General features: G+C 34.5%; 1 protein-coding gene across 1 annotated transcript in view; it reads left to right on the top strand.

Moving 5' to 3' along the window:
- Positions 1–98: 98 nt before the first annotated feature.
- The window catches only part of LOC127250517 (uncharacterized), a 59,261-nt gene continuing 41,615 nt past the window's right edge, over positions 99–17,744 (top strand). Inside the window, exons 1-4 of the mRNA XM_051273846.1 lie at positions 99–215; positions 322–463; positions 587–901; positions 4,736–4,792. Coding sequence (XP_051129803.1) covers positions 593–901; positions 4,736–4,792 — 366 coding nt within the window. The 5' untranslated portion in view covers positions 99–215; positions 322–463; positions 587–592. The remainder of the gene's footprint in view (positions 216–321; positions 464–586; positions 902–4,735; positions 4,793–17,744) is intronic.

Here is a 17,744-nt window from a genome sequence, read left to right as displayed (position 1 = left end):
ATATACTCATATTGAAAAATGAAATAATCGCCGACAACGGTATTTTATAGACAGAGAATATATTTGTTCGAGGGTGCAACGAAAGAACAAAACGACAAAACAAACTGTGGGTTTGAGAAATGGACACATAGGAACGACGGAAGGGAAAAGAAAAGAGCACAGAGTTCGAGGCACGACGAGGCGTCTACAGAGCACCGCGATAGCCATCAATTTCTGTACGGCTAAGTTTTCATTTCAATGGCGGTCTTTATTTATTTATTTTTGCTTTATCTATAATAAAAAAAGAATATCGGGTGTATGTATGTATGTATGTATAAGAAGGGATCAGCTCGAACTGACTTTGTGTCGTCTTTTTACGGAATCTTGTGGCATCAGCTCGCCTGCCCTCTTTCTCGCTCCTCTCCTCTCTTTCTCTCTCTCCTTCGCTCGCGCACACACACAGTGCAGAGGCGACGTGTACAAAGTTCGTTACTTAAAAGTTTTTTGTTTTTATTTTTATATGGAAAAGCTTTGAAAGTTATGCCGTTGTTGAGCTCCCCTGCGGACTGGGGGCCTTTTTATTGTAGATTTTTGTTTGTTTTTCTAGATTTCGATGGCTGATCGTAGAGGTGGTTCTGAATTGGGTAAGCGTAATAAAGGGAAGGCGACTTGGGAATTGGAGGATGGTCCCTCGGGGTTTCCTTCTTTCACCTCTGCTTGCGGTCCGGTTGGGTTTTTGCCCGACGGCGTGGAAGATGAGGAGGAGGAGGAGGAGGAATCTCGGGATCCTTTGATGATCTTCGGCTCAGGAATCATGATGATGATTCTGAGCAAACTTGACGCACGCAGCGTGGCACTAGCTCGTTTGGTCTCTCGTGAATGGCTCGCCGTTGCTTCCAGCGACAAGATTTGGGCACCTAAGGTTCTTACCTTTCCAACCCTTATTTGCTCGTTCTCTAATAGTGTGTCTTCTTTCGCTTTACCTATTGTTGATGGAGAGTTTAATTCCTTTCTCTACTCTGCTTGGGATTGAGTTGAATTGAAGACGAGGGCTTTATTACAAATTAGGTCTCTTTGAGCAGCTCCTGTTGATTGATTGAAACACATATTAGGTCTTTCTTGAGTTTGTTGTTATTGTTGCAACTAGGTCACTTCGTAGATTTCAGAGTATGTAAGAAATCATCCTGGTTTATATGTTTCAGGGTTTTCTCTCTCCACCCCCTTTTCCTTATCCTAGACCATGTTTAGAGAGAGAGAGAGAGAGAGACCCCAGTTAGATATTAGACATTGAAAGCGTTAAATGAAAATAGAAACAGTGGTAGGTTGAAGCTTCTGAAACTGAAAATTACTAATAAGATCAATGAAGATTCCCTTTTCCTTTACTTCAATAGAATGTTTGGTTGGGTATCAGATAGTAAATTCAATAGATGAATTTGTTAGCCTTCAAATATTAATTGCAAGCAAATCTAAGAGAGAGAAGAAAAGTCAGATTTTTTGACAATATTGCTGTTACATATTAAAAAGTGGTGCTTTCAGGCTAAGTTCTAGAACATGTAGTAAAGAAGCTAATGATACTGAACATGATTAATAAGCTTAGGATCTCGGTTTATATATAGGACAAACTTTTAGAGGAGAGCTGAGTGACTACTTCTATTATCTTATCTCAGTCCCGTACCAGTCTTTCGAACTTTAGCTTTATCCTTGTGCTAGAAGCACACTGATGGGATGTGGCTGACTTTCATGGCCGATGACCCTTAATAATAGTCACATCACTAAATGTTCACCATTTCATTAAGCACCACAGGATATAAAAAGTAAATGTGCCTTTGTAATTGAACTCTTACTTCGAAGGAGGACTAACACTAGAACTATGATTAGTAGTACAAGCTGGTAGAGTTCCAATGAGTTTCATTCAAGCATGTGTAGATTGTGCTGTGATATAACTAAACAAGTCTTGGGAACTGAATTCATCGAATACAGAGAAACATGGCAAGTATTAGAACTCAACAATTCCATTCTTACATCTTACTTAGAGTTAGCTCAGATGCTTGTCTCCATAGATGGAAAACCATTTGAACCAGATGCTTGCATAAACTTGTACCTAGTGTTCCTTTGCTCTTCAAACTGCTCTGTTGTGTCACACACAATTATCTATATGAATTATTCTGCCAAAAAATTCAATCTGACCATATCTACTTGCTTCCTTAACTTTCCTTTAAGAAATATATAGAAAAAATACATTAAATTATCTGCAGGAACCTCTGCAAAAGTTGCCATATGAGTTTGCATGGTAAATGAGCACTATAAACACAAACAGTAGGTTGCACAAGACAGAGACCTTCTTGATACTTCCCTTCTCTTATCTTGGTTCAAACTCATCCGAACATATACTTTGCAGTGTCATTGTGTTTAATAGTTGAAAGGTCAAAAACACATTCTTGCACCAGTTTTACCAAATACAAATGAACTCCATTCCACTATGGGAGAAAATAGAGTGGTAATCCGAATGGGAGAAAAGAGAGTGGTAATCCGATCAAAATAAAAAAAGAAAAAAGAAAAAGAAAAAGAAAAGAGAAGAGAGGTAATAATTAGTAACAGGGGACATTCTGAGTTGTTAAACCAAACAGAAGAACTTTGATCCTTGTTTAATAAATAGTTGGATGAGGTCAAACACCTTCTTACACCATTTTTACCACATAGAAATGAACCCTATTCCACTATGGGAGAAAAGAGAGTGGTTACAATTAGTAACATGGGACAGTATGAATTGTTTAACCAAACAACCTTGATTAAGAGCAGACTGGGACTTTTCTCCTGCATTTTTTTTCTTTAATTGATGTTTTGAAGAGGAAAATATTGGATTAGCTTGAGAATTGGTTACAGTAATTGTGGTGGATTAATTTCAGGATTTACAAATTCTTGCTTCTATTAGTACAACCTAATCTGTAAATAACTCATTAGATGTGTAATGCACAAGCAATAATTGTAGTTTGATATAGAGATACCTACAGTTCTATTGTACTCTTACTTGGTTGTTCACTTATTTGATATAAAGAAAGCATCAGGTGCAATTTTACTTGGTTGCTTGATGTAAAGAAAGCATCACTATGGCCCACAGCTGCAATTGAATATTGAGGTTACTGTCAATAATTGGTAAAAATGTGATCAATTCTGGGATGGAATGGCATGTAGAATAACTTGGAGAGAGAGGGGTGGGGGTGGGGGTGGCAGTATGTTTTCCTTTAAATAATCTGTTTATTAATTTGCTTTTTATTTTTTCTGTAACTGAGAATATGGGAATCAATACAAAGGAATGTACATGCGGAATGACAGAACTGCCATGCTGTAACCTTCAATATAAGCTTGTTACTCATAAAAATCCATGTTATCATGGATGCGATAAAGAGGTTTGAATTTGGAAAGGCTGTTTTTGGGATTTTTTTCCATCCTTGGGTTTCTGTATTTGCTACGTAAGTGTTATTACCTGAAATTGTGAATTCCTGCACATGCCCTGTTTCAGGATATCTTTCATATATGGCATCTTAATTGGCGATCAAATTCCAAATATGCATTCTGCTTTTCTTTGTGGAGTGGAAACCAGCACCTTGGGCAAAAATGCTTTCCAACCACAAGGAATTGATTTACCTCATAATTGTCTTCCTGTTTTGGTGCTACGCAATTTAAGTGCAAGTATATTTTAGTTGAAACTTATTCTTTTATGTTATAACATGTGCTGGAGTTTATTATTTAATTTAAAGTACAAGCCATCATTAATAGTGGCCTTATTCTATTGATGTACAATGATTTATGGGAAGCAAAGATGGTTCAGTCCTTTATGAATTCCAGGAGGTTTTGATTATAGGGGCTGTATTCAAATAATAATTTGATTGTTTCGGTTATCCTTGTTGACGGAAGCTGAAGACTGAAAGTTAGTCTTCTTTTTTATTATCTGCACATTTGTTGAGCTGAATTGCATGCTTCCATGAGTGAGTTATCTGTTTTCCATTTTATGTTGTTCGGTTGATAAAATTTTCTCAATTATTGCAATTTGTATTTACACTAAATATGCTTGTGCATTTCTATATATGTGTAGTAACCGATATCTCAATTTTGCAAGTGTTTTAGCAACCAAGGCAAGCTAGATTGAATATTGTAGGCACAAATTTAGAACAAGCCTTGAGGATGTCTAGTTCTTTAGAAACAAGTGTGGACTTAGTCACTTAGAGCATAAACATGCTTGTTCAAGAGATTTCTTATGTTTTATTTAGCTAGGATATGTTATATACCATCCGAAGAATACTCGATAGAAGTGCTCGTCTAACTAGAATTCCGGAAGAATACTTGAGAAGTGCTAGAGTTGGATGCACCGATGTCTTTTTCCCAACCACTTATAAATGCAACAAACAACCATTCCATTTTGGTTCATTAAACATTCCTAGTAAATATAGTTGGGGACTAGTTAGAGACAAAGCATTCATACGGTGAGTGATGATTGATCAATGTGGGAGAAGAATATACGATTCACTTTCAAATCCTCGACTATGGGCCCGAATCTATGCCAGTGTAGGATCCCGATAGCGGGTGGCAATACTATTCTAATTGAGAAGAATATTGATAGACGACATCTTCTTTTGTTATTTAAATTTATCATTAGGCTTAAAGCTACTATACACCGTTATCCAAGGAATTGAGATATGCTTAAACTTGTTATATTTAAAACTAAATATGAGAATTGATGGTAAGTACTTTGTCTCAGGAAAAAGGACTAGTTGCAGTTGTACATCGAGATGGAAGCATTATGATGTCACCAATGGTAAGACTTTTAATGCATTTGTAGATTTAGAATTAATACCAAAAAAATGCACAAAGGCATTTATGTTGCACCTAACTCACCCTCTTCACCTACCCCATGGGAGATTTCATGAAATAGATAATATATACTTAGGATATGCATAAAATTTAATAGTTCTAAATATAGTAAAAATGTGTATAATACAATTTTAAAATACACATCTATGCATCGAAACTACCCAACCAACCCAATCACCCACTATATATTTACTTTTATATAAATTTGTACATTTAGTTTAAAATATTTATGTTATATATCTTTTATGTATGCTTAGTATCCCATGTGCTCAATCACATTTATGATCCACCCTATCTATGTCGACCAACCCTACCTCACGCAACCCTTCTCTCTTCCTTAAACCAAGGGAAATAAATATGTCCGGTACTCATATAAAAGTAAGGAAATATTAATAAAGTATGATGTAATATGTTCATTCATGCTATGCCTACTTAAACCTACCTCTCCCTCTTCCATCCCAGGAAATAACTATGTAACGTAAAAGTATACAATATGAATATAAGCACATTATATTAGATATATATAAAATGTACAAATTCATTTATGTTTGTCAAACTTGCCCCAAGCTGACTCCCACCTTTTCTCTTATATGGAAAATAACTACATTAAGTACCTTCATAAAGTAAAAAATCTACATAAAAGTAAATAAGATACAACATAATATACTTATTTTAAATTTTTTCTTGAACTTATCCCATACCTCGTATATTATATATATGTATTTTGTACATAAATGTATAGTAATTTCCTATGGGGTAAGAGATGGGAGAGGAGGGCGATAGAGCAAGACCGAACATAGATGCAGTTGTTCGTTTTTATGATGTTTGAGTGTTTAATATTGATGTTCATGGAAAGAATTTATTGGAATATTAATTGAGGAAAGAAAGTAGAGGTTAAATGTAGAAGTAGGGAAACCCAATGCTTGATAGAATTTGGTATAGCGCCCTATTTTTGGACTTGTTCATTTGGTTAAGAGGCCTTTAATTGATGTTGGAAGGGCATGAAGTGCATTTTCAAAATGGTGAAGTGAGAAGGTTTGTGATACGCTAGAGTTGGATGCCTGTTTTGGAGTTTGAGGTGTGCTTCAAAGTGGTAAATATGGAAAATCGACACCTTTCTTGACATGGAAAACATTGGTGACATCTTTTGGACAAGAAATGGTGGCTAGCCTTAACTAATGGAGTTTGAGGTGTGCTTTCAAAGTGGTAATATGGGAAATCAACACCTTGTTGACATCCTATGGACTAGCAATGTGGCTAGCATTGACTAATGGTTGAAGAGTTCTATTTATAATGATTATATTTGATTTATCACACTTTTTATTATTAAGGCCTTCCTTGTAATTCATCACCTAGCAATGGTCCATTTTTGAGCGAGTATGAGAAGTCTCGCTCATTCTAGTCATATACCTTCTTGCAATGTCTTTTGGCAAATGCAGTTGGTGGAACATAGTACTTTCTCACGAGTATTGGGTGCGAAGACATTGTTGCATTAAGTCATTAATCAATTGAAGATAAGTTGAATGACCTAGATCAACAAGAAGTTTAATTGTGGGGTTGGTTTTAAGATAATTGAGTGCTTAAAACCCATAGTGTGGCTTGAAGAGAAAGACCTTGAAACCTTAGTCACTCCTTAAGTAGATGATCAGCCATTTTCTATGGGATTGACTAGGCAAAAGTGAGAGAATACGACAAATGTCAGCTGATATGACATCTGATTTGTTAATGCTTTTGGAGCTTAATGGGATTAGAATCAGTTTACTCTTGTAGGTTGAACAAATACAACTGGTTGAGATTAATGTTGTACACGACGTTCTATTTCCCAAGTTTCCGTCAGCACAATGTCAACCGCATGGGTGGCGTCTTTCGGATCATGTAGGATGACACCCTTACATTCTAAAAAGATACTTGACTATCAATATTTTGAACATGGGATTAGCAGATAAGATTTTTACTTGGTAAAGTTAGCAATGTCTCGAATGATCTAGGCTTCTAGTTCCTGTTGGCTGCAGATATTGGTCATATTGTCATCTATTGCTAATTTGCGGGCACTACAATAAAATTGGAGTAGAGTTGCTTAATAGGTAACTTGAGAATGATAATGTCCACCCACAAGATAACACGGTGATGAATGCTGCAAGCAAGACAATTGCCGAAACCAATATTGGAACGACTGTCAAATTTGGCCACTGATTGGTTCTTCATGTCAGTTCAGAATGGTTTGCAATTCCTAGATTAGAACAGCCAACCAAGTTGAGTGATTCATAGAAGTTTAGGATTCCATAATGAAGTTTTCTAGTTTGTATGACCAAGCAAGGCTTGCCACAAAACTGGACTTTCCTAAACAAGCAAGAAAAGCCTTTAATACTTTTCTGGTAGCTTACTAGTTCAATTGCTACAATCAATCAAATTAAATCCCTGGCTGGCTAGACCAGGGCTGTTCACGAGCACAGAAACATGGTTGGCATTAACTGGGGTTCACTTGAATTATTATATGTGCTGGTGTAGCACTTTGATTCCATTTCATTAAGTAACAGATTAAATGGTTACACTTAAGAAATTCTTCATTAGGAACAGTTCAACAATTTCTCTATGCGCAAATAGTCGATGTAAAGAAAATAGAGGAATTTCCCCAGTATTGGGGTGTTTAACTATCATATCATTCTTCTTGTACTTCTTATATTAGACTATAATGGAATAAATAACGCAATAATAATCGGATAGATAAACACAATTGTCAGGTCTATCTACTAGCCACTTGTAGATGTTTGATCTTGTGCCATATATTCAACAATTAGTAAATCTCTCTCTTTGGAGAGAGCAATAATCATAAAAACATGATCACATTCTTCAAGGTTTCACCAAGAAATTGAAATCACACCTTTCAATAGCTTAAATGAGTATTGAGAAATAGTGTTCGTTTTATCAGAAAAAATGTTTTCATGTGGTACTCTCACTCCTTGCATGCATCTCCTTAAATGATGAATTTTGTCCATCTTTAGTGAATTTTTTGTCTATTTTTTTTGTTTTAATTTTGAATAAATGCAATCAAAATAACATATCAGCACATATATCCATATATCCATACATTTACAAATCTGGGTCTTGAGTGTGATGCCCGAAACCACGAATTGTAATGTGGGAAGACTATACCTGCCCCTTTTGAATAATACATGACTGCATCTAGATCCTTACTGTTAGTTGTGTAATGAAGATACTAAAAATGAGCCCAATTTTACATTTTAAGTTCATGTTTGGCAAAATTTGGTTTTATGGAATCCCAAATATTTCTAATAAAATATTGTAACCCAATGTAACTTTATTTTGGCCCCTTGGCTATGTTGATAATTTAATATATTAATATAATGATTAAAATTTGGTCCCTCAAGTCTTCTGATTCTCCAATTTAATAACTAGTATAGCTACAAGAACTTTTTGTTCTGCACATTAATTAGTGAGTGCAAGTGTAGCAAATTTATTCAGTTCAAATGATTTTGTAAGATTATCTATACGCTATCGTCGAAGAAACACACTACATGCATCTTTGATAGAAGCAGTGGCTATTTTAAGAACTTATCATTCTTTTCAAAACTGTCACTTCTTTATCACAATAAACAGAAGTAATGTCTGTGATCCACAAAAAAAGAAAAAAGGGGAAAAAGAAAAAATCCACTACCTTTTCTAAATAGCATTGAGTTTAAAAATCAAATGCATTATGTACCCTTCCTGCACATTGAAATACACGACTATTGATTTTATAGCCTTGTCATTCTTAAACTTGTATTGTATAATAGTAACTAATTATTGTCACTGTATTGGAAAATAGTTGCCATTCCCCAACATTCTCATAATAATCTTTTTACTTTGTTCTCATTAGAGTACAAAACATCCACTTAGATAAGGATACATTTTCAATATTCCCTTTTATCATATCCTATTGGATTTTATGATCCTCAAGTAGATTGTAACCTTTTACCAAATTTAAGTTCATACAAGTTTTTCCAAATCCTACAGCATGTAAACTTTTAGATTATAACATGGCCATCCTTATTAACGATACTTGAAACCTACTATATCACATGTTATATCGCAAATTAGTTTGTTTGAAGAATTTGGTGTCTTGCACTAAGGATTTGTGAAATAATTTTTCATGATTAATGTTATCTAAATTAGAAAAGTATTTTCACTAATTAAGTGGTATATAGTACATGTAAATTATTCATAAACTCTTAAGGGTAATGGGCCATGGGTGTGGCGCACACTTGACACATTTTAACCTTAATGATACAAACTATACATTCAGCAAACCCCTGAAGTTGGAGCACGTAACTTGTCTTTCTGATCTCACTTATAAACGAGGATGTGCATTTGTCTGTTCCTCGATATCAATAATAATGAAATGATCTTTTTTCCTTAAAAAACCATAATAGAAGGACCTTTGGGACTTGGTGAGGATGTCGGGAAGATGCACACTGGAAGGGACATAGCCATTAATGCAACTACATTACACCACTTGTATAAATTGATGACCAACCTTGATATGTCTGACCTTATCTTGAAAATGAGAGGTCATAGAGGTGAAGAAGTAATTGGGAGACTTGTCTCACTACAATTAATTTTAATGTTAACTTGTAGTTTCTTTTAGTGCACCATAATTTAAAAAGGTGAACAACTCAAAATGGGTTGAATAATGATTGCTAAAATTTGACAGAGTATGGCTTGGATCCGAAGAAGGCTAGCTCATAGGGCACAAAAGCTAGTTATTGATATGCTTGAGAAATGAGGCATTCCTTTACTTTTTGAGCGATCATAGCTCATAATCAAAGTTAATAAATGAGACGAACAATTCCCAATCATGGTCCTTGCGGATCGGAATTTCGAGATCATACATATGAATTTAGGGATTGGGGTAACAGAGTTGGAGAGACATGGGTGACACAAGTAGTAGTCAGTATGGTAGTAGACGAAGGGGTTAGAGAGTAACGATATAACATTATAAGTAGAGAGGTGTGAAGTGCCAATATCTGAGGCCATATCCATTCAAACATTATCCGATGCAGCAAGAATGTAGGATAGAGATTTAGATTTATGTTAGATTAAAGGAAGTAGAGACTTGCCAAAAATATGATTAAAATAAAATGAATTGAGAATCCAAGGACCAGAAGATAGTTTAATAGACATAACAACATGATACCCGAGGGAAAGGGAAAGGGGAACTAGGGGATCAAATGTTTTTTGACCTTGTTACAAGGGAAACTCTTTGTGTTTGTGTCGATACTTGTTCACAAAAATTACTTTCAAAGAAGGATCAACATGAACAAAATCGATATGTCGATTTAACTTAAACTATTTCTCTTAGTATGGCCTTCTTGTTGTAGTAAATGCATCAAGAAAATTTCTTCCACTTCAATTAGTCTAGCTTGGTTTTAAACCTCTTTCGAATGAGTAAAGATGAAGTAGAGCTTTCTGCATCTTAAGGAAAGAATAAGGAATAGATGTACAAGCATAAACATCATCAAACATGGGAACCATCAAGCTAGATGAGATGTAGAGAGGTATCAAATAAGATTGTGTAGATGGTTGCATAAGAAGGCATCAACTTTGAACCAAGCCGTTTTTAACTTTCCTTAGTTTTTGTTTGATGGGGGTAGTCGATTATCTAATAAACCTTGTCCCACATGTTGCTTGACCAGCCTTTGGCCCAAAGGCATAAGTAGAGCCACTAAATGGTTTTTTCATTGCAAAGTGTCAAGAAAGGGTTCCAATGATGGAAAAATGAATAAAGAGGCTGATATATTTGGTTCAAAGAGAACTCAAATGAATCGAATAGAATAAATGAGAGCCCGTTTTATGTAGGACATGTGTGATACACACGATGAAATTTTGCATAGCTTTGTGGGAGATGTATTTGGTTTATAAGATGTAGAAGAAGATAGCAATGTTGAAATTTACTGCCAAGAAATTGTGGAGGATGGTGAAATAGCTGATGGTTGTGATGTGATGAAACGAATGATTATTTGCTTGGGAATGTGTGGATGAAGAAACATCATCGTTGAACTTGCTATAGGGAGACCACTCTTAATGAATGGGCGTTGGTGGTAGGACGACAATGATAAAGTAAACCGTGGCAACCTGATGGTATTGAAACCGTACCATGGCTCTAATTCAAGTTAAGCAAAATAGACAGAATACTCTCACTAATCAATTATTATATAAGTTTGTCTATATATGTATATAACTAACCTTAAAGCTCAGTCCACTCCAACACTTATTAATGCTACTACAATAGCTACAATATAACCTATTCACACAGCTCAACAATCAATTATAACACAATCCAAATGTATCAAACATGCCATTTGTTTAATAGATGTTCAATAATAATATGAAATTGGTGCGGAAATTTTGAATCTCTTGTTTCCTCGCATGTTTTTTTACAATTTCTTGTATTTTGACAATGTTTACATATTGTGCTTTATCATTGATTATATAAGTGAGAAAGTAAATTTATCTACATGAATAAAGCGCTAAGATTCTAGTGTTGACCGTTGTTTTCTTCTAACCAAGCCACCTATTTAAAAAGAAGTTTGTGCAAATGAAATATCCAATTAATATCTACTCATTGTTCTCATTGTCCAAACTATCTATTTCTGTTCTTGTCAACACCTAATGAGAAACATATGATTATATATGTATACATATATACACTTAAGTCTATGTAGTTGATAACTATCGATAACTTGTGATTTGGGCTAAATATTAAAGATTAACGAAGATTGTGAGTGTACACTCTGGCCTGCTATCTCCTTATCTATTTACAAACAAGACATGTTGCTCAGGATTGTAGATTGGCTCTATAGCTGAACATAAGTTCTTTCACCACACTCTGTCCTCACTTGCGCGCTTCTTGAGAGACTTTTTAAGATGTCACTCATCCTAAAATTGCTCTAGAACAAGCACGCTTAGCAATAAAATTTCTTTGTGTTTGTCTGAAAAAAAATATGCATATTGTTGACATAGTAGTCTAATCAAGCTCCGTACAAACTCGAGGTATCACACTCTTCCTTACTTATGAATACAACATGCTCGTTGCACTCCAAGAAACTCTATCCGTTAGGCCAGTCATTAGTTCTCGTAACTATGGTGGTGTTATGGGTTAACTTGGATACCATCTGTAACACCTTGGCCTGCTATCCCATTTTCTCTCTGCAAGTCTTGTGTAGATCTTAGAAGACTTCTCAAGAGATCGTCTATCTTTAAATTTCTCTTTGCTAACACGTAACTGTAGAGTTCCTTTAGATGGGAGCCCGAAAAGGAATGTGCACATTGTTGATAAGTGATCTATCGTTAAACTCCATACAAACTTAAGGGTATCACAACTAGTATTATGCTTTCCTTTGCTATAAATTCTTACAACCGCATTTCTTAGTACCTAGTTTGTTTAATGTGTGTTCAATATAATTTTTTTTTTCTTTTTGTGAATCAAAATTTGGGTAACAAGTGTTAAATCTTCAATATAATTAACAAGAAAATGGCTTTTGTAATATGCTTAAAAGGTTTATGGGGATAGGTGAAGGGGTCAAAGCTAAAAAATTCAGAATTCATAGTGCGGAAATCTATATTCATATTTAGTTGGAAACTTTAAACACAATCTACTCTGCTATGGAGTATGGGAATTAATATGGAACATGTACCAACTTATGAGCGTCAAATTTCAATCTTAATTAACGTCATCATAGAGAACCAAGTGATTATAAAGTACAAAAAATAAAACCACATGAAAAAGTTTCATGCAAGTAGTTAATATTGTTCTTTCTTCAGCCCTTGCTTAGGACTTGACCACTAGTTTATTTATATGGAAAGGACTAGCCTTTGTGGAATCCAAAAGAGATGCTCGAAACTTTCTCTTTCATCCTTGTGTTGCACCTCGCAATGAAGGTGTATGTATGCCTACAAAAATTTTCTTATGTGCTCACAAAAGAAATATTGGGTCAAGTAACCAACTGAGTAATCGTCAAGTAGTTGTTACTCCCTACTTGTTGTCTACCGAAAAAAGGGTTCCAAGAGAATCATCTTCAGCACAACCATATTTGACATTAACCTTTAGAGGATTGTCTATGTACTTACCATCTGGATAACATCAAAAAAATAGTAGTTTCTTAGTTAATTGGTATAGAAAAACGCAAATGAATGCAATGTAAGGCATTGAAAACCACAATCAACCCCAATCTCTTTATATATAAAGAATGTCAATTTTTATTTTTGTTTTTTCTTAAAATAATTCGGAGTCAATTTACAATGATTGTATAGACAGCATATATCAATGATATGTATGTCTTTTTCCAATTTTTGAAAGAAGCTAAGAAGAATCCTATTGTCTTAAAAAAAAAAAAAATAAAAAATAGAAGGTCCAAAGTGCCTAGTAAAAATTATTGTACAACGAAAGAAGGGCATGTTTCATGCCATGTAAGGGTCAATATTTAACTTGCAAATAGCAATGCATTGGCTTTGTAGGTTGTTCAAACATGATGGTTGTTACAGAATGATTCTAATCTTAATCAATCAAATACAGTTACCAAGATAAATGGTTCACATGTACACTTACATACTAGGATCATGATTGCCTAAGCCATTGGCTTTGTAGGTTGTTCAAACATGATGGTTGTTACAAAATGATTTTAATCTTAATCAATCAAATGCACTCACACAAAGATAAATGGTTCACATGTACACTTGGTTACTAGGATCATGATTGCCTAAGCCATAGCCTATTTTATTGTACTTTTATATACAATTAGCACCTTCAATATGGATTAACATCTCCTAACGATACCCATTTTGACCAAAAGAAGCTTAGAACTAGAATCCATGGAACAATTCACGGTTCACAATCATTCATACTAGTTTCAAAGTTATTCAAGGCATTTTTTTCTCTCCCTCCCTAAAATTACGACAAAGCAACCTTAGTACCAATGACATACTTTTAGTGTCCCAAGCCTTTGTTTGGAAGTGTTAAAATATAGATTTAGTTAAGGAATACGTTTGGTTTGATTCACATTGTTAGAATGCAAGTTGTGTAACGTAATATCACATGGGGTGAGCCTAACTACTACTATGATACAAAGTAATACCAATCGTTATTGTTCAAGCTCATGCTTATAATCATATGCTCCAAACTCTAGTATGAAAATATTGGCATAATACACAATTGGTGGTCATACGTCCAAATGACACCTTTTGGATAAAGTGGCAATCGAACATGATATATTGTCTTTTAAAATACCAACGTATGCATTCAACGCGATTATCACAAAATAGTCTCATCTAAATTAAGCTCACTTTATTTTGGAGAGCAACTTTTGATCCACATATGTTCAAAGATTACTTAAATCACAACTCTATAGTGAGTCTCATCGTTAGATTTGGTAATGATGATACGATTCTTACTTGTTATATAAGGTACTATGTTAGTAATGTAGATAGTCTATCAAAAGGATTGTAGTGTAGGTAGTCTATCGAAAGTGATCACACCCAATTAGCACACAAATATAAAACTTAACTGCAGGCTTGATTTATAATATGGTTGGTTCACCTTCTATAAGATGAAAAAGGTATTCTAATGCGCACTATGTAGAGCCTTGAGAAATTGACTTAAAGCACTTACGACATAAATTATTCAGTCGACTAATACAAGATAAATGAGTTTCCCGACTACTCTTAGATATCTTCTGGAAGTTGTCAAGGACTCCCTTAATTTGGAAGAACCTTAATTTGGAAGAAGTTTGTTAGAGGGTCTATAGGTTTTCAAAATCCATGCATGTTTGTTTTACTGTATTCAAGGCATATTTTGCTACAATTAGCAAGGTCTAATATTCATGGAACAATCTTGATATGAAGAAATATTTAACTATCCCAAGTTTGTTAGTTTGTAAATTACTTGAAGAAATGTTGTTTTAGCTCACAAATTTCATTATGATCAATACTAGTATTAAAATGTCATACGAGTTAATTAAAAAAAAGAACAACTCATCCAACTCCAGTATGTCTCTCTGACAAAGTGATCCAATTCAAATTTAATTATTTCTAATCAAAACAAAGCAAGCGGTGGACTATTTCTAACCATGTAGAAAGCAACAAAACTTTTACAAACAAACCATGGGGAGAGTGATAATTACTGAATAATATGTAATGGGTAGGACATGGGACATGGGAGAAAGAAGAGGAAAGAGTAAATGAGAGGTTTCAAAGAATGTGAGATCAATTGAAAGGTAATATCAATGTTGTGTAGTGAGTAGCGTTGGTATTATTTTTTAACACAAGAAAATGCATTCGAGCACATGAGAAATATTTGTTTTGGGTAAAAAAGTGATCATTGATGAAACACAGACCCCCTAAAGTGCTGAAGAATGGGGGAAGACAACATTGACAAGATAGAACTCAATGAGCACTGCATTAACCATGAAGTGCAAAATAAAATGAATTTTCAATCAAGTTATAAATTTTCTATTATGCAATGGACATGTAGGTACATAATGTGTGCTATTGTGAAAAAAAAAACATGAACTAAGTCATAAAGGCAAGAAAGTGAGTTTTTTTGTTATGGGTCTAGCAAAAGAAAAATTGGAATAGGATCCTATACTCTATCTCCCCCCCTTCCAAATCGGACGTGAAAGTTTCCTTTCCGTAATAGAACAATTACAATTAGTACCCCGAAATCAAAATAACCTTAATGTAATAGCATAGAAGCCCAATTGTTGACTTTATTTTGAAATGAGTTTCAAGATTGTTCGCAAAGCTAGAATGCATTGCTTTCAATTTAAACAAACTAGGATGACTGAAATGAGGATGAATGATAGTTAAGGGAACAATTGCAACACAAGTAGTGAAAGTTGTATGACTGATACAATAAAGCCAATACGATTCATGTTTTACACTAATCATCTAACCCGTACATTATTCCTACTTATAAAAAGATTTACATGAAATATGATAGAGCAATTTAATGACTTAATTTACTAACAAACAATGTTGAATGGACATGCAAAAACATGTAGGATAGAATCAAAAGACATGTTATGAATGATGTGGATTGTACAACTACAGTAGTGGCTATACACTTGTAAGCAATTGTAATAAAGGCAAAACTATAGTTTTGTAGAGACATAAGACAACAGGTACTTGGAAATTTAAAGGCACCTAATTTAAAATTCCAAAATGCAAAAGGTGACATTTAGGAAATACAAGCAACAAGATTACCTGAGTGAAAAAAGCACAACATAAGGATAAAATATATTGGCAATTTTGTATTAGAGACATACCACATGTTTAGTTTCAATGATTGTCACCAAAGATAAAGGATTTTCCCCAAGAATCAATATAAACAACATCCATGAGGAGAGTGAGTGCAACCGCTATTTATAAACTTTTGCCTTACCATCATGCAATCTCTTTCCTTATTACGACCGGTGGCAGAACCATATAGGGGGGGGGGGGTTCTCTAGCCCTCTCAGTCATTGTCCCCTTCCGTTACATGGATTGCATTGTAGATTATATCGATGGTTTGTCTGGTCGGATTCAATCAATCCTTACCAAATCAAAATTTTCATATTGATTGAATACGTCAAAATACATACTTTTATCACCAATTCCATTTAAAATGATAAAATCTCTATTTTGTTACCTCAACAAAACCCTTCAACCCTCTTAGTGGAATAACACTTAAAATGATCAAATCTCTATTTTATTACCTAAACAAAACCCTTCAACCCTCTTAGTGGAATAACGTTGGCTCTGCCACTGACCTTAGCAATTTGAATAGCACATTGGGAATGATTACCACCAACCTGAGTAGCACTATGGGTGCTTGAAACACGTTATAACTAGTATGTAACATCAAAGAAGATTCTTTGCGATGCATAGTACCCAAAAAAAGATGAAACTGAGACATGAAGCAGACAAACACAACCATAATCAAATACGGAAATAGTTGAAATATATAATATCTAATCATAAATTTTAACTCAAGAATACGAGTAGGAATCGACACAAACCATTAAAAATTTATCCCAATGCTTAAGCTCGTCAAAGCTAACCCATATGGATTGGAATGTGTTAAACTTAATGTTAATTGATGATATGTTCACCAAAAATTCACTATACAGAAGATGCAATAAATTGGAGACGTTAGCATAGATACATTGAATATTTTTGTATATACTAGAACAACTTTATTGCATATGACAATTTGTGAAGAGTAGAAAGATACAATGTTAAACACTTCAAATTAGTGTATAACTTTAACTAAACTTCTCTAGGTGGCATATCAATGGCATCCATCGAATAGTGTAGTAAGACGTTCGAAGATACCTTGTATCATATATAGCACATTTGGACTGCATTTGCACAAAATTCAAGCCACCTAAAAATTCCATCTTAAAACCAATGGGAGATGAGAGTTCTTTCACCTTTGTAAACAAATTGAGCTCTTAACATTTTTTCATTGTGGGACACTTGACACCCCTTGAAATGATATTCATCTCAAAACCACAATCAATATCCTACCGAATACGGGCAACCATGTTAAAAAAGGATCCGGGGCTCAATCTCAAGATCAATTGATGAGAAGTTGTCATTCACCTTAAACAAGGATGGCAACATTTTCCAATGTGGGACACATATCAATATCACCATATCACATATGTGAAGGGACCCAACCAAAACCACAAGAGAGGTTTACTTTGACAACAAGCGGTGTAAAGATCATATAGAGATCACCATAAAAACGAAAAAATTAGAGAAATACCGATTATAAGTGAGTAACATTGAAAACTAATGAGGGTTGTGGTGATGTGAGATAGAAGTAGCAGTGACATCATTGAAGTCAAGTGAGTTAGTAG

Source organism: Andrographis paniculata, unplaced genomic scaffold (assembly GCF_009805555.1).
Source record: "Andrographis paniculata isolate CXL003 unplaced genomic scaffold, ASM980555v1 Contig37END, whole genome shotgun sequence".
Classification (NCBI taxonomy): domain Eukaryota; kingdom Viridiplantae; phylum Streptophyta; class Magnoliopsida; order Lamiales; family Acanthaceae; genus Andrographis; species Andrographis paniculata.
This window is presented reverse-complemented; position numbering and strand designations above follow the sequence as displayed.